At 41.3% G+C, this 18,885-nt stretch overlaps 1 protein-coding gene across 3 annotated transcripts in view; it reads right to left on the bottom strand.

The window, feature by feature from the left end:
- Positions 1-18,885, bottom strand: part of MMP16 (matrix metallopeptidase 16) — a 299,876-nt gene that overhangs the window by 45,404 nt on the left and 235,587 nt on the right. For all 3 annotated transcript variants that reach the window (XM_073550535.1, XM_073550536.1, XM_073550537.1), the window contains one exon: positions 8,227-8,388. In XM_073550535.1, the coding sequence (XP_073406636.1) occupies positions 8,227-8,388 (162 nt within the window). The remainder of the gene's footprint in view (positions 1-8,226; positions 8,389-18,885) is intronic.

Here is an 18,885-nt window from a genome sequence, read left to right as displayed (position 1 = left end):
AGTGACATATCTCTAGAATCAGTGTCTCAGCCCTTACATCATGCTGCTCTCAGATTACATAGCAAAAAAAACTGCTGACAGATTCCCTTTAATATTAATAAAAACTGCAATCTGATTGGTTGCTATGTAAACTGATCCATAATTACTATGCATTGGTTTATCTCGCCTTAGTGACTTTAGTGGCAGTGCAATTGTTAATAGCTCATTTTAAAGAGCAATTTCTGAGATTTTTCTGGACATTTTGTAAATTTTACAAAATCTACTTTGCATTAGGAAATGGAATCAAGCATGAGTTCATACTTTCCTTCCCACAGCTTTAATGGTTCTTGGCAGTCCTGCAACAATGACTGTATATCAATCACCTGACCGCTGCCATGAATCACTGACCTACATGCAAACAGTGATTGTCCACAGCAGTCAGGTGACTGGTAGACGGGATGTCATTACAGTAGGTTTGGGAGGAACCACTGGAGATGCAGAGGTTCCAGCGGGTAAGTAATTGCCCATGGATTTTTCTTTTTACACAAACATGGCCTCTTTTCAGTAGGCCGCACCCTAAGTAGGACCTGTACCCATCCCGTGAACGTGCATGTTGACAGGAGGCCTGAGTCGAATGATGCAGCATCCCAACGTCATGGCAAAATCAATGTTGGAGACGCACTGTCTTGTTGAGCGGGAGTGTTGGGCCATGGCTGTGAGAATTGACACCTCTTCAGGTAGTCTTGATTGGTTGGGCAGCATTGTGTCTTACTGGTTTTCGCTGTTGCTTTGCAGCGCTGGAGTCCTGGGTTCAAATCCCACCAAGGACAACATCTGCAAGGAGTTTGTATGTTCTCCCCGTGTTTGCGTGGGTTTCCTCCAGGTTCTCCGGTTTCCTCCCACACTCCAAAGACAGGGAATTTAGATTGTGAGCCCCATCGGGGACAGTGATGATAATGTCTGTAAAGCGCTGTGGAATATAAAGCGCTCTCTTTTTACCCATGGAAATTATGCTGATACCTACAAACTCTCAGATTCATTCACACATAAAATTAAAATAATGCAATAAGTGGAATTCTGCCAATGTAATACTGCAGGTTGGCAAATTAGCGAATGCTCTATCTCATCTGAATTCTACTTTTTTATGCCCCGTCCTCCAGTATTTTCTCTTTTTTTTTTTTGGGGGGGGGGGACCTTTAAAGTTGTAAATAAAACACTCCATACCTCAATAAAAAGTAATCAAATTATTCAAACTATCGTTTTCTTTCTCCGCTTCATATAAAAATGACATTTCTAATATTTCCACACATTACAAATATCAGGATCAGCTCTCTCCTTGCCAATGATCCAATCACTGATAGTAACATCAATGCACCGTCCTCTGCTCCTGGAAACGGTACTATGTACTTCGTAATAAGTGACCTGTCAGCAGAAAGAGATGACAGCAGCCATTTTTCCTCCAAGTATACAGATGCCAACCTTTTAAAAATAATTCTCCTGAATACGACTCTCAAGAATTCAACGTGCTCATCAGAAAATCAATGTGAAAGAAAGCTGAGGTTCACGAAAAAAGCAAGGTAAGTTATGATAATGGAGCGAATTCATAAGAACCGATGTGTTTTCAGCAAATCTTCATAGTTTATCTATTTAAGCAAAGTGCGTGCCATTTCTTCGTATGCCCATAGTCAGGCCTAATCTAAATGCACATTCAGTTGTATCCTAAGGGATTTCAGCTCTGAAGCCAGGGTAGAGTTTCACCTGGAAACCGGTCAGCAAACAGCGTATCAATGGCCCTCAGTTCTAGGATGTGCACTATTCGGACTTAGCAGAGGGGCGACATGTCCCATATAACACAGTGTAACACTATTTTGTAACAGACCGCAATTCATCAACACATGAAAATGATTTCTAGGCTGAGAGTCCACATGGTGTAATGATATACAGGAAGCATGGTCCGCTGGAAAAGGTAAATGTGTTACTGGGAAATAAAGGGTGCGCAAAATCATCAAGAATCTGCAGCTATTTGTACTAGTCGATATCAATATGACTCCCAGAGACGTCCACGTACAGGAGAATTGAAATGGTCTGTTCTTTCAAAGCCTTTAGGAAAGTCACACAAACATAGGGAGGACTATGGGGCAATTCATCATTTGGGATTTATCAAAGGAACTTTTATTTCTTTGTGTTGTGGTAGTAGCTGACATTTTTTACACCAACCTGAAATTGAGCAGCAGCCTGGTGGCCAGGACCATACAATGGTTTAATAAAACAGGTTTCACTCAGAACTGACCTTGGCATGGTCGAACAACGAAGTTGAGTGCACGAGCTCAGCGTCATATCCAGAGGTTGTCTTTGCAAAATAGTCGTATGAGTGCTGCCAGCCTCTCGGTTCTCAGACTATACGTCGCACACTACATTAAGTTGGTCTGTGTGGCTGTCTTCCCAGAAGAAAGCATCTTCTAAAGACGATGCACAAGAAAGCCCGCAAACACTTTGATGAAGACAAGCAGATGAAGGACATGGTTTACTGGAACCATATCCCATGGTCTGTCAAGCGTGTGTGTGGCGGCAACCATGTGAGGAGTACAAAGACAAGAGTGTCATGCCTACAATCAAGTATGGTGGGGAGCAGGGCTGTGGAGTCGGTAAGCCAAACCTGCAACTCCGACTCCGACTCCTCAATTTCTCTTACACCGACTCCGACTCCAACTCCGACTCCACGACTCCGACTCCCACACATATTGCTTATATTTAAGTGAAAAATTTATTGTAGTACAATGTAAACCTCAGACATTTAATCATTTTTATGATCCCATAATCAAGATATTTAGATAGAACAGAATATATATTGGTGTACTACCCGGTTTTCATTCTTTTTGGTACAGTTACGATATGGATAGACAGATATGGATAAATGGATATATAGAGCAGATTTCTAATCTGCTTTTGCTATTGAAAACATTATCTATGAGCTCAAAAACCTTTCAGGTGATGCGGTTTTTTAAAAAGATGATCAGCTTTTGCAGCTGAAAAACGTATCCTCAAAAAACACAGGAAAAACGCTGTGTGTGAATGTAGCCTTAGATCAGGAATAGAACAGCCATTTATAGGACATTTCATAACTTTCCCAAATTCCTATGAAAAAATATTCAGCACATTCTGCATTGAATTACTGTACCCAATTTATTATATATTTTAGGAGTCGGAGTCGGTCCATTTTATACCGACTCCAACTCCGACTCCGACTCCACCAAAATGAGCACCGACTCCGACTCCACGACTCCGACTCCACAGCCCTGGTGGGGAGTGTCATGGTTTGGGGCTGCATGAGTGCTGCCAGCTATGGCGAGATACAGTTCATTGAGGGAACCATAAATGTCAACATTTACTGTTACATACTGAGGCAGAGCATCATCCCCTTCCTTTGAAAACTGAGCAGTAGGACAGTATTCCAACATGAAAATGATGCCAAACACGCCTCCAAGATGCCCACAGCCTTACTAAAGAAACTGAGGGTAAAGGTGCTGGACTGGCCAACCATGTCTCCATACCTAAACTGTTTTGAGCACCTGTGGGTCATCCTCAAACAGAAGGTGGAGGAGCTTAAGGTCTCTAACATCCACCAGCTCCGTGATGTCTTCATGGAAAGGGATTCCACCAGTGCCAACCTGTGAAGCTTTAGTGAACTCCATGCCCAAGAAAATTAACACAGTGCTTGAAAATAATGGTGGCCACACAAATTATTGACACTTTGGGCAAAATTTACACTGTTACTGTTATACAAGCTGTACACGAACTACATTACATTGTATTAAAGTGTCAGATCTTCAGTGTTGTCCCATGAAAAGATATACTAAAATATTTACAAAAATGTGAGGGGTGTACTCACTTTTGTGATATACTGTATATCCCTTACCCTGGGCCCCATCCTGGTATATATGTCCCTTATCCTGGTAAATATATCCCCCATCCTGAGGTAATATACTGACCAAATACTGAATGTATGAACATGGCTTTACTTGCAGAATTATTACTTTTGTTTGCCATACGTCTTTGCAGCGATATTGGTTGTCACTTTCTTATTAGCGTCTCAGAAACTATTGGAAGATTATCATTACATCAATGACAAGGCAAACGCTTTTCCATCAGTTACTGAGAACTTATTTTCTTGTCTATTGGTTGAATCAGAGCTTTGGGTGTAAATCCCTTTTAAATATCCTTGCTGGGTGTTTTTGTACATGTGCCCAAACCTGCAAGGTTGCACCTCCTTCACACATCCATCTTTAAATACGTATGTGAAAAAATGGTACCGATGTCATCAGTGCTTTGGATCCATGTGTCATCAGTGTACTGTCTGTGTGTCCGATTTTACCACCAATCTCGTCAGTTCAGGATTTTTACCATAAGAGTCTTCAGTGTTTGATCCGGGTGTTCGTTTTTACCATCCGTGTTTTTCACGGATGGATAAAGAAACAAACGACAAAGCTTCTCCTATACTTTGCAGTTTTAAATACGGACAGCACCCTGATGCCACCCGTGGGCTGTCCATGTTTTTCACGGACCCATAGACTGTGTTACTGTAAAATATTGAACTTGTCTCCATGACTTTTGCAGATACATGGTCCACGATAAGAACATGGATATGTGAAAAGCACCATAGATTATAATAGGTACATGTCCTATCCATGAACAGAAAGAACACGTTCGTGCAACATGGACATCTGAATGAGGCCTAACTGCTGTAAACTTTAGATGATATAAGACTACCTAAGTTCTTTTTGACTTAAAGCGAACCTGCACCAGGTTTGGTAGATAAGAGTTACAGCCACACCCTTTCAGGGCTTATCTATAGCATTCTATAATGCTGTAGATAAGCCCCCGATGTGACCTGGAAGAGAAGAAAAATAACTTTTATTATACTCATCTTCTTGTGATGCCGCCCTCCTGTTTACTTCATGGCTCCCAGGCATCGTGCTCCTGCGCAGGCGTACTTATCTGTCCTGTTGAGGGCAGAGGAAAGTACTGCAGTGTGCGGGCACCGGGAAAGGTCAGAGAGGCCCAGCGCCTGCACTGCAGTACTTTCCTCTGCCCTCAGGGCAGATAAGTACGCCTGCGCAGGAGCGCTATGCTGGGGAGCCATGAAGCAAGCAGAAGTATGGCGTCGCAAGAAGATGGGAGGCACCGGATCTGGACCTGTGACACCCATGGGACCTTACCGCCCACCTGGGTGAGAATAAAACTTATTTTTCTTCTCTTGCAGGTCGGATCGGGGGCTTATTTACAGCATTATAGAATGCTGCAGCTAAGCCCTGAAATGGGGTGGCCATAACTCATGTCTGCCAAACCTGGTGACAGGTTCCCTTTAAAGAGAACCTTTCACCAAATTTTTCATGTTGAACTGGACACACGATGTAATAGTGGCTGTGAGTTGCTCTCTGATAAGACCCATTTGCTATATGTGTCTATGTCTGAATAGCCAGTGGTTGTGATGCATTTTGCAACCTCTCATGGACTTTAATTGAATGTTGCGATATTTTATTGACTTGTATCATGATAATTATTTTCTTTTTTATTATTTTAGAAAAACCTTGGACGTGTCAGAAACATATCAGAAACTCTGGGGTGTGGGTGAGGGGCACTGTTTTTCAATATGGCAGATGGCCCCACATATTATTTGTTTGTCCCATCTTCTGTCTTGGGTGACAGCAGTGCCCACATAAACCCTTCTGTTCCTTAGTTTCTTTGATGGAGGTCAAAACATACCTGGAACCTCACAAACAAAGCTTCTGACATGTTTCTATGATATGTCGATTTTTTTTAAATGACAGTTAAATGTTAATGATATTCTACTGTACAGCATGTATCAGATTTACAGCTCTGGCAAAAATTAAGAGACCACTGCACAATTTTATAAAAATCAGCTTCTCTGCATGTCTGACAGCCATTCCATTCCAGAGTCAGTTGAATTCCATCCAGAGTACACCTCATTCTACGTAATGTGCTTCTGATTAGGTGATCACCTGAACCAAATCATATTTAATGAAGGAAAGTATAACAAATCCTGCTGTGGTGTTCATAATCCTCTTGCAATAGGACAAGCTGGATGTCAAAACAAATGCTAGTAATATCCCAAAAGTAATAGCAATGAAAAAATAACTTAACCATGCCAAAGGAGTTAAAAAGAAAAGTCTTGAGTGAGGAAAAGAAGGGCTCAATTCTGGCTTTACTAGCGAAGGGATACAGTGAGCGTTATGTTGCCTCCATCCTTAAAATTTCTAAGCTGGCAGTCCATTACAACAAGGTCAGGCAGCAGATATGAGGGCAACAAAGCTACAGACCGGCAGAGGGCGAAAACGACTCACCACTGACCGGGATGACCGTCATCTTATTCAAATGTCACTCAGCAACCGCAGGATAACATCAAATGACCTACAAAAGGAATGGCAAATGGCAGCTGGGGTGAAGTGCACGGCAAGAACAGTTTGTAATAGGCTCCTAGCGGCAGGGCTCAAGTCATGTAAAATTAGAAAATAGCCTTTCATCGATGAGAAGCAAAGGAGAGCCAGGCTGACAAGCTGAAGTTTGCCAAAGACCATAAGGAGTAAGGTAATCTCTGACGAGTCTAATTTTCAGATTTGCCCAACACCTGGTCATCTAATGGTTAGACGGAGACCTGGAGAGGCGTACATGGCACAGTGTCTTGCACCCACTGTGAAATTTGGTGGAGGATCGGTGATGATCTGGGGATGTTTCAGCAAGGTTGAAATTCGGCAGGTTAATCTTTACGAAGGAAGTATGAATCAAGCCGCATACAAGGTTATCCTGGAAAGACAGTTGATTCCTTCTGCTCAGGTAATTTTCCCCAACTCTGAGGATTGCTTTTTTTCCAGCAGGACAATGTGCCATGCCACAAAGCTAGGTCAATCAATGTGTGGATGAAGAACCACCACATCAAATCTCTGTCATGGCCACCCCAATCTCCAGACCTGAACCCCATTGAAAACCTCTGGAATGTAATCAAGAGGAAGATGGATAGTCACAAGCCATCAAACAAAGAAGGACTGCTTAAATTTTTGTACCAGGAGTGGCATAGGGTCACCCAAAAGCAGTGTGAAAGACTGGTGGAAAGAATGCCAAGAGGCATGAAAGCTGTGAGTAAAAATCATGGTTATTCTACAAAATATTGATTTCTGAACTCTTCCTGAGTTAAAACATTAGTGTTGTTGTTTCTAAATGATTATGATCTTGTTTTCTTTGCATTATTTGAGGTCTGCAAGCACTGCATTTTTTTGTTATTTTGACCATTTCTCATTTTCTGAAAATAAATACAAAATTTAGTGCTTGGAAATTCGAAGACATGTTGTCAGTAGTTTATAGAATAAAAGAGCAATTTACATTTTACTCAAAAATATACCTATAAAGAGAAAAAACAGAAAAACTGAACATTTTGCAGTGGTCTCTTAATTTTTGCCAGAGCTGTATAAGCAAATTTTTGCGCCAGAAGCAGTGTGAAAGACTGATGGCAAGCATTCCACAAAATATTGATTTCTGAACTGAGTTAAAACATTAGTATTGTTGTTTCTAAATGATTGTGAACTTGTTTTCTTAGCATTATTTGAAGTCTGAAAGCACTGTTTCTTTTTTTTTTTAATTTCGACCATTTCTCCTTTTCAGAAAAAAAAACCCCAAAATTTATTACTTCGAAATTCGGAGACATGTTGTCAGAAGTTTGTTGACTAAAAGAACAATTTAAATTTTACTCAAAAATATACCGATAAAGAGAAAAATCAGATAACTGAACATTTGAAAGTGGTCTCTTAATTTTTGCCAGAGCTGTATACCTGAGATCCATGTTCTTTCTCGTTGAAGATCGATTTTTTGGAATTTAATCAGTTTATTAGATGTTTGTAACTAGATGAAATCTATAAAAGGAAATGGTAGCATCAGTATAGCTGTGCCGTGTTGGTGTCTACCCCATGATTCAGCCTTGATGTACGGCTCTCTGTTGGAATCAAGGGTCCCATTTGAGCCCAACCCAAATGGATTAACTTTACCATTAACGGACTATTTAATAATTAAGGTCCATAACCACCGTAAAGTATAAAGAAAAATCACAACTATGGTCGTCATCAACAGTTTCATTAGGCTTCCAATCCTTCGTCTTAATATTATTTCAACAGCATGATCATACGTATCTGTTTCTAGACAATGTAGCTACGGTATATAGAGAACAGAATCCAGTCTCACCATATATTTTCTGAATTCCCTGTAAATCGTCAGTAGGTAGCTTGAAGTTGTCGGTTTCCATGTACTGGTAAAAAGGAGCCATGATTGCAGTGGGGTCATTGGAGTGCTCCAACCCTAATGCGTGACCCAATTCATGTACTGCGACCAGAAATAGGTCATTTCCTGTAGAACAGAATAGATGAGAACATTTATGTCGCAGATTGTAATCAATAATGTAATTACACTCTCATAAACAATTCAGATAATACGTAATTAACTAAGGAAACAGTAGGAAAGAAATCATTTCTCCAGTAATTGTATAGCAGGCGAGCAGGTGGTAACGGCGGCTCCGTTGTATCGTCACTAATAGTTTACCTTATTAGGAATCGGACTGACAAGACGAACAACCCGGTCTGGCCTGCAACATTGAAGATGTACCCATGACATAATGCAGTTGCCTGCGGGTCAGAAATCTAACATTGGCCACATAAGTTAGGGATCGGGCTAAAAAAGAAACTGTTGATCTCTGATTGTTTAGATTTACAAAATGCTCAGCATAAATGTGTACGTTCCCTTGGAAAAGTAAGATTCTAATCAATATCGCTATTTACAAAGTTTTGAAAGGACTGAGTTTCAATGAACTTCCTTTAACCTATAACCTGAAAGTAAGCTTAATAATAATATGTTTCATGTTCACCCCACATCAGAAACTACTACATCTAGAATTTTGCATGGCTCCCATGATTTGTAAGAACAGCACCAAGTCTTCTAGGCATGGAATGAACAACTTGTCGACATATTGCAACAATGACCTTTTCTCCATTCTTCAAGAACGACATCTTTTACAGTCTGGATGCAGGATGGAGAATGATGCTCCACTTGTCTCTTCAGAATTCCACATAGGTGTTCAATTTGGTTCAGATTAGGAAACATTTGGATGCTGAATCACTTTCACCCTGTTCTTCGGAAATGCAATGTTGTGGCCTTAAAAGTGTGTTTTGGATCATTGTCATGTTGGAAAAGTGACATGTTTACCAAGGGCACAGAGTGATAGCAGCACCCCGGTGTGGCTTTCTCGTACTTTTTTAGTTAACTGCAGTGAACTTTCAAGTCGATTCCGTATTCGGCATGGATGTTGCAGGTCCATCTTTGTAAAACTCTAGTATCACTTTTGCTACAGTATTTTGAGTGATTAGTAAAGCTTTGCTGATCTTCTTATAGCCTTCATCTTTCTTGTGTAAAGAAATTATTTTATTTCTCAAGTCTTGTGACATTTCTCTTCTGTGTGGTGCCATTGCTGACAGCATGAAATGGGAATGGGTTTTCTAAGCTAAGTAACACCCTTCTATAGTCAATAGGGACATGTTTAGTACATATTACTTTCTTCTCCGGTCTGTGCTGATAGGTTGCAGCAGTGGCATCACATCTACAGTACAAGTGACCACTGCAGTCATTCACTGGACTGCATGAGCCAATCAGCCCAGTGATTGCCTGCAGTGTTCACTTGTGCTGTAGTTGTGATGTTACCACTGCAGAATAAGGTCAGAGAAGAATGCAACTTTGCTTTTAGACATATCACTAGGACCAATCATACATGTCCCTTAAAATCCCAAGGATGGCATTCATGGGAAAGATCCTGTTTCCACCAGATGCTATTGTGTATATGTGGGATTCCTTTAGGAAGGAAGTCCTCACCCAGACCCTTCTAGCTGAGAGGTTAGATAAACCTATTATTAGCTATCTGAAGTCAGGCATGTTGTGTTCTTCTCATCTGCAAGGATTTAGTGTAGGACTAGGTAAGAATATCACGTCAGTGGAAAACCAGAGCTCACAAGAGATGTACAGTGTTTGTCTCATTGCAATGTCTGAAAACGCTAACAAGTCCCAGAAACTGACAACAGAAGCCATAGGAATTCATACATAAACCGCGCTCACTAAACACACACTATCGACACTATGAGATTGCCATGACCCTAAAAGGCAGAGCTTCCATTCGGGACCACAGGAATCGTGTCTACTAGAGGACATAACAAAACATTCATTTTCATCTCATGGTACAGACTAAACCATGTAAAGAAGACACAAATATAAAACAGCAGTTAGGGTTTATCATAGGTAAGGTTCCCTTAAAAGATCACTACTACTGTAACAAAAAGCCTCTGCGCTGGTCATATAATTCACAAGTATGTATGTGTAAGAAGTTCTTCTACTGGAAGTATAACAATCCAGCGTCAACAGTCAACACATATCAATAAAGTCATCTATTAGCAATTTTTTACTCGAAATTTGGAGCACTTCTTTATACAACACCTAAAAAGTCTCATTTTATTTTAACCTGGCAACTTTCATAAATGTCTTCAACTTCTCACCCAGATCTCCTCTCTACCTAAAAATCCAATGTCTCACATAAAGATAATAGGAATTTATATATTGTTTGAAAACTGTTTTTTCTCCCATGGTCCCAAAAGAGGAAATTATTCTCAGGATCAACTATACAGTTCATTCTGAGAAGAATAGTCTCAATAGTCGGTCCCCCGATGCTCGTAAAGATATTCCTTATAGTATGGATACGGGATAACTTACAAACTTGGTACAAACTTGATGCAAACGTAGGTCACGAGGATGTAGTTGGCTTTCAAATCACTGAGAACACAATATTCCATTATAGATGGAATGGATTGGGGTTTTGCTCGTAGGTGGTCGTAGTGTGTAGGGGTCACATATTACACAAGAAATTGCGGGGGACTTTTATTAACCATAAAACTATGGTAGATAAATATCAGATGCAGCAAACAAAAATAATTTACCACAAACAGTATCTCAAAGCTTTTTCATTTGCCATTTGTACAACTGTGAACTTAAAGGGTAAGTGAGCTTTCAAGTATCTCACTTTTTGTGTTCTTGATGAATTCTCACCAGTTTTCCTCTCTGCAGGCTCTATCTGTAATTTTCAATCCACTGGGAGCTAGAGGAGCACGAGCTGCAGTGATTTCTCCAAAAGGCATCACACAGAGGGGAATCCCTGCTCTTCATTCACTTTTGGGCTCACAGACGCAAGCTGCAGCAATATGGAAGACATTATACAGCAGAGCTGAGCTGTGATGATTTGAATGAAGCTCTGATGTGAAGTAAAACACTTGTTACAGAGCTTTACACCATGTTTTTCTGTCTGTTCTCATCCCTACACTTTCAGTCCCCTCACCTCTCTTAGAGGATACCATGCTATGTCATATTACCTCCTATGTACAGCGCTCTTCACAAGACATACCTTCCTTTTCACAAGACATACCTGAGCTGGTTTTTTTCAGAGCAGATGACAAGTTCGGGAGGAGAACATACAAACTCATTGCAGATGTTGTCCTTGGTGGGATTTGAACCCAGAAACTCAATGCTCCAAAGCAACAGTGCTAAACACTGAACCACCATGATTGATTCCCTGTCCCTTCAACTTTGATTAAGCTACTGACTTTCTTGTTAATATTGTCAGAATTAGCTGCACTAACCAGAGAAAGTGGCCGACCTCTTTACCTGGGAATCCATCCTTGAGCTCCTAACAGTCTAACAAGAAAGTCTGTAACTATGTTCTTATCTGTTTTTTTCTGACTCCTCACAGATGACTTATCACCATATACTACTTTCAAGCTGAATATACAAGGAAATAGATAGGCTGTAAAAGCCGAATGGTGCATAATCTAATATATAAAGCTCAATGTGGGTGTTTATGTATGTATGTCCGGGATTGGCATCCGGACTGTCGCAGCTACAGCCACAAAATTTGGCACAGTCACACGTCTGGACCCTGAGAGCTTCATAGGCTATGTTGTGAGGCGAAATTTTAACCCCGCGCGTTCCAATTCACCAAACAATTTTGCCCATATCTACATAATGGGGAAAAAGTGTATGTATGTATTGGCATCTGCACCGTCGTATCTACAGCCACAAAATTTTGCAGTCACATGTCTGGACCCCGAGAGCGTCACAGGCTATGTTGTGAGGCGAAATATTAACCACGCGCTTTCCAATTCACCAAACAATTTTGCCCCTATCTACATAATGGGGAAAAAGTGAAAGGAAAAGTGTTGGAGGCAAATTGACAGCTGCCAGATGTGAACAAGGGGGACCTAAAGAATGAGAGCGATGGCGCCAAAAAGTATATACCGTACAGTTGCTAAGGTGGGGCCCTAACATGAGATACTCACCACACACGGGGATATGAACACACACACAAAATGAGCCACACACTACCATGTGCTTCAAAACATATACCACCCTCAGCACACATTTCATCACACATACACCAACCTCGCCACATAAAAGTCGAAACATAAAAGTCGCCACTCAAAACTCGCCACGCTGTCCCAGAGCTGTTTAAAAGATGACAAATAAGCTGTGATTGGTTGCTATCAGCAACAGTTTTCTTTGTAGACAGTTGTGGTAAGTGAGGCCTATTATTCTTATCATTTCTATGGTGCTATCGTCCTTCTGTAAAGCTGGAAATAACACAATTTATTACCGTGCCAACACAGACCACCCTCTGACACAGACTGCAGGGGGAGCCCAGTATCACACAGGATAGGATTAGATACACAGCTCAGCAGTCAGTATCACACAGGAGAGGATTAGATACACAGCTCAGCAGTCAGTATCACACAGGATAGGATTAGATACACAGCTCAGCAGTCAGTATCACACAGGATAGGATTAGATACACAGCTCAGCAGTCAGTATCACACAGGATAGGATTAGATACACAGCTCAGCAGTCAGTATCACACAGGATAGGATTAGACACATGGCTCAGCAGACAGTATCACACAGAAAAGTATTAGATACACGGCTCAGCAGACAGTATCACACAGAATAAGATTAGATACACGGCTCAGCAGTCAGTATCATACAGGATAGGATCAGATGCACGGTTTCTATGTGCAATATAATCATTATAATTTGTTATAACTAACCACAGTTGGTTACTATGCCCAGGCAACGCCGGGCTCTTCAGCTAGTTGGTAATAAAACCCAATGGCAAAAATGATTTTTAGCCCCAGATACATCCCAAAATACATGAATTTAAGTAAAAAAAAAGTGGGGCCAACCCCTTTAAGTCATGCCACATCTTAGCAATATACAGGGTGTATGGAAAGTATTCATACCCCTTTAAATTTTTCACTCTTTTTTTCACAGCAGCCATTTGGTAAATTCAAAAAAGTTCATTTTTTTTCTCATGTATCAATGTAGACATTTTTGCAAATTTATTAAAAAAGAAAAACTGAAATATCACATGGTCATAAGTAGTCAGACCCTTTGCTCAGTACTGAGAAGAAGCACCGTTTTGAACTAGTACAACCATGAGTCTTCTTGGGAATGATGCCACAAGTTTTTCACACCTGGATTTGGGGATCCTCTGCCATTCTTCCTGGCAGATCCTGTCCAGTTCCGTCAGGTTGCATGGTGAACGTTGGTGGACAGTCATTTTCAGTTCTCTCCAGAGATGCTCAATTGGGTTTAGGTCAGGGCTCTGGCTGGGTCAGTCAAGAATGGTCACAGAGTTGTTCTGAAGCCACTCCTTTGTTATTTTAGCTGGGTGCTTATTGTCATTGCCTTTTCGGAAGGTGAACTTTCGGCCAATTCTGAGGTCCAGAGCACTCTCGAAGAGGTTTTCATCCAGGATATCTCTGTACTTGGCCGCATTCATGTTTCCTTCAATTGCAAGCAGTCGTCCAGTCCCTGCAGCTGAAAAACACCCCCATAGCATGATGCTGCCACCATCTTGTTTCACTGTTTGGATTGAATTGGGCAGGTGATGAGCAGTGCCTGGTTTTCTCCACACATACCGCTTAGAATTATCACCAAAAAGTTCTATCTTCGTCTCATCAGACCAGAGAACCTTGTTTCTCATAGTCTGGGAGTCCTTCATGTGTTTTTCAGCAAACTCTATGCAGGCTTTCATATGCCTTGCACTGAGGGGAGGCTTCCGTTGGGCCACTCTGCCATAAAGGCCCAAATAGTGGAGGGCTGCAGTGATAGTTGACTTTGTGGAACTTTCTCCCATCTCCCTACTGCATATGTGGAGCTCAGCCACAGTGTTCTTGGGGTTCTTCTTTACCTCTCTCACCAAGACTCTTCTCCCACGAATGCTCAGTTTGGCTGGACGGTCAGGTCTAGGAAGAATTCTGGTGGTCCAAAACATCTTCCATTTAAGGATTATGGAGGCCACTGTGCTCTTAGGAACCTTGATTACTGCAGAAATTCTTTTGTAACCTTGGCCAGATCTGTGCCTTGCCACAATTCTGACTCTGAGCTCCTTGGCCAGTTCCTTTTGACCTCATGATTCTCATTTGGTTTGACATGCACTGTGAGCTGTGAAGTCTTATATAGAGAGGTGTGTGCCTTTCCAAATCAAGTCCTAACATTTTAATTAAACACAGCTGGACTCCAATGAAGGAGTAGAACCAGGTCAAGGAGGATCACAAGGAAATTAACAGCATGTGACTTAAATAAGAGTGTCTAAGGAAAGGGTCTGAATACTTATGACCATTTGATATTTCCGTTTTTCTCTTTAAATAAATTTGCAAATATTTCTACATTTCTGTTTTTTTCAGTCAATATGGGGTGCAGAGTGTACATTAATGAGAAAAAAATTAACTTTTTTGAATTTACCAAATGGCTGTAATGAAACAAAAAGTGAAAAATGTAAAGGGGTTGGAATACTTTCTATACCCACTGTACCATCACTTACTGAGATGAGAATATCTCTTTACAGGCATTAATAGAGCCCATGGTTGTAATTTGGGTATAGGGATATTTACCATATCAGGGACCATTATCCATGAACCACAGAGGAGAGGTGCTCAAATAGGGACCCAGCCCACCTATATATCACATTGTAAAGCATTTTTTTTAATTGTCACAGGGGCGGACAAATTATTGATGCAACCTGTGCAGCTGCACAGGGGCTCAAGAGGTAAGAGGTCCGATTATACCTCCAAAGCAGATGGATTTGGGTATTATGGTGATCTATTGGATGGCAAAGGGCCAATATATTGTACTTGCACATGGGTTTCTTCTGTCTGTGCCCACCACTGTACTCTATGGATATGTATGGAAGTGATGACAACTGATCCCAAACCCTGAGATCAGCTGTTCCTTCTGTTTCAATCCGTTCTTCTTAAGTTCCATTAGTGCCATGTGTAATGTGCCATCTGTACGTAATCGGGGAAGATAAGATGTCATAAATTACTGTGTTCAACAGGTAATCATGTACATCATATCGCCTCTTTGTATTGTGTCTCTTCTTGTATATTGTGTTCTTGTGTCCCTTTAAATCTTGTTTGACCATATGGCAGATTGTGAGAATGTCTCGCTCTCCGTCGGTAAGAAATTAACTTTGATGTACTCGGAGAAAATAAGCTGAACGCGAAATTGGTAGTTGAAGTAGAGAGATGGGCACTTATGCCCAGGTGAATGAACTGAAGTGCTCATAATCAAAAAACTGTCCTCCAAACCTCCGGGTAATTACCAGTTTTCAGATGATTGGCAATCTAGTAATTAAACCGTACTTGCTATATTTCATCAACAAAAAAAAATGTGTTCGTTGTTAGGGAAAAAATGATTTGGAGTATTCATCCTACCGGGAGCAAAAGTTGACAGCACATCATAGGAGCGAAGCAATTAAAATGCATCAGACTGTAACCAGCCATGAAACGGTGACATTAAGAGGCAAACATTTCGCTTAAAGTGAGCAAAATACAGAGACAAAGCTACAGAGCGCCGGACGGCACGGCCGCATCTACACCGGGGACCCGAGCATAGAATAATGTCATATGCAACATGGAAACTACAATGGCCTCTGGGGCCAGATCCTTCCACTTCTTCATCGCCCCCCTGATCATGAAAGGTCCTTACCATCCTATATTGGGGTGACACAAGGACATATATAGAGTAACGTGCGTCTTTCTAGACAATGTTATCATTACAGTATTTCTAGCATGTAATGTTTCTAGACTCATTATTACAATTGATGACTTACAGCCCTGTGGTCATGGGTCAAAACCCATACAGGGCCCAATGTGGGTTACACCGATGCCAGACATTTTTGTTACACTTAAATGGTGACTTGGTATACAAATAATAGAGAGATGTTCAGTAAAGTGCAGGCAATTCATCCAATTGTCAGGAGCACTGCGTGCTGGGGAGTGAGGGTAAGGAAATTCCAGCACCGAGATCTCAGGAACACCCCCAAAAATTCCCCTGATACAAATGTACTACTTTGTTGTGGTCAGTTTCTTTGAGGAAAGACATAGCGAATCAGAAAAACTACCTCCAATTAGAAATGTAGCATAGCTTTTCTGATTCTCTATGTCTCTTTCCTCATGTGCAGGCATTGCGGGACCTTAGGTATCCATGGTTACGTCCACTGAAATAGTGATAGCTAGTTAGCTAGTTGCTAGTGGTCGTAACCATGGATACCTAAGGTCCTGCAATGCCTGCACATGAGGAAAGAGACATATCGAATCAGAAAAACAATACTACATTTCTAATTGGAGGGATTTGCTAATATTATTATTACACTTACACCATATTGGGATAGGATCTTGGAGATGGGAATACCCCTTTAAACCCAGAAAACCCCTTTCTGTTGCTGTTGGCGATGATGGTAGCAAGACCGCGCTTATTTTTTGTTATTTATTCTTTAAAAGGCTCCGTATTCCTTTTAACCTTTTTAAATACACTGAACACCAATTATTGCAGAGAGTATGTGAAAAAACACAACCCCTGTACCGAGAGGTAGGATATTAAGGTGCTATGTTAGTAAGAATATGATAAATGAATAGTAAATGCCATGTCTCTCATAAACCTGTCTATGGCTCGCTCGTCAGCTTGCAGTTCAGCCCCGTGCAAATCATCAGCCATGTTGACAAAACTTTGGCGCCAACACTTATCAAAAATTGCAAAATTTTCACCAAATCTTTAGAGTACTTCCTTCAACTTTGCCACTCTATAGTTATGAAATGTGATCCCTTTGTCACTGCATACTTGTGAATTCTCACATCATGTGCACTGTGAGGATCGTCTGGGAGCGGTGTTCATGTGACTGCACAATGTGATTAGATGGACACAACCTCGCTCAATGCAAGTGTATTGAGTGAGGCAGGAATCAGTCTAGTCAGACTGTGGCGAGGAGTAGGCAAATTGCATACTTGTGGTGACATGACCTTTGGCCCCGGAGAATCCTTAAAGTGCGCGCGATGTGAGAATTCACAAATCTGCAGTCACATAGCGTGGTTGCAGACTTGTAGTTTTAGACCAGACAACCCCTTTAATATAAAGTATGATATACTGTATCGTCAACCCAGCTCACCTTTTTGGCATGGCAATCCACTCCCAAATAATGGTCAAGGGCATTAGACTTTTGTGTCAAATGTGGGAAGACAATGCAAAGATTTTTTGCACAAATTACAACTTTTTACGCATATTAAAAATGTTTGAAAAATAAGTGTAGTTGTTCCAATTGTTTAACGATAGCTATGACTTGCCTACTTTGGACTCATCATACAAAGAGTGCAATCACTGGAGAAGGGAATCATGGTCAGAATAATAGAAGAAACAAGGCGAAAAGGAAGACAAGCAACCTTATGGCTTAATACTATCATGATAACAGTGGAGAAGACCCTGGTGGACCTACCTAGGTTTGCAAAATATCAATCTTCCTACAGAGTGTTCATCCAACAAGCCGCCATGGCTCGAGATCGAGCTGAAGGCCCTTAAGAGTAATAATGACTTGACTAGAATGTGCAACTATTTCACCAGTTTTAGATAGAAATGCAGTCATAAATATGTCATACTTCAAGTTAACATGTTAACCAGGCCCAAATTCTCAGCATTTTCAAGTTTTGGCATAGGCACTAAAAGATATTGCAAATAATGATTTAAAACATAAAATATGGCTAAGGCTATGTGCCCACGTAGCGTTTTAAAACGCTCACTAAAAACCGGACTCCTTCCCAGAAATCGCGCGTTTTTTTTGCGCGATTTCACCGCGATTTTACCGCGATTATGATCGCGATTTTGCCGCGATTTTCGTGTGCGATATTCAAGCACTTCAAGCGATTTGAAGCATCGCTTGGAAAGTGATTGACAGGTTGGTCACACTCGTCAAACATAGTGTTTGACAAGTGTGACCAGGTTTTTACTATTGAGGCCGCCTATGCGGCATCAATAGTAAAAGATAGAATGTTAAAATGCTAAAAAAAAATAAAAAAATCAGGGTATATTTACCTTCCGGCGTCCCGCGCTGCATTCCCGGGCCACAGCGTTCCCAGCGATGCCTTGCGAGACCTGTGATGAGGTAGTCTCGCGTTACTATAGCAATCTCGCGAGACCGCTAGAGTCACGCGAGACTACGTCATTACAGGGCCTTGCCGCAAGGCATTACTGGGAACGCTTAGGCCGGGAATGCAGCGCGGGACGTCGGAAGGTAAATATACCCCGATTTTTTATTTTTTATTCTTTTTTTTTACAGGGGTCTGGTACCCAGGGCCTGGAGGACAGTCTCCTCTCCTCCACACCGTGGGTACCAACCGCACATGAGACGCTTCACTTCCCGCATGGTGGGCATAGCCACATGCGGGAAGTAAGCGATTCTCATGCATTCCTATGGGTGCGGAATCGCGGAAATTCT

The sequence above is a fragment of the Dendrobates tinctorius genome, unplaced genomic scaffold (genome assembly GCF_039654945.1).
Source record: "Dendrobates tinctorius isolate UK_male_01 unplaced genomic scaffold, ASM3965494v1 ptg000165l, whole genome shotgun sequence".
Taxonomy (NCBI): Eukaryota; Metazoa; Chordata; class Amphibia; order Anura; family Dendrobatidae; genus Dendrobates; species Dendrobates tinctorius.
This window is presented reverse-complemented; position numbering and strand designations above follow the sequence as displayed.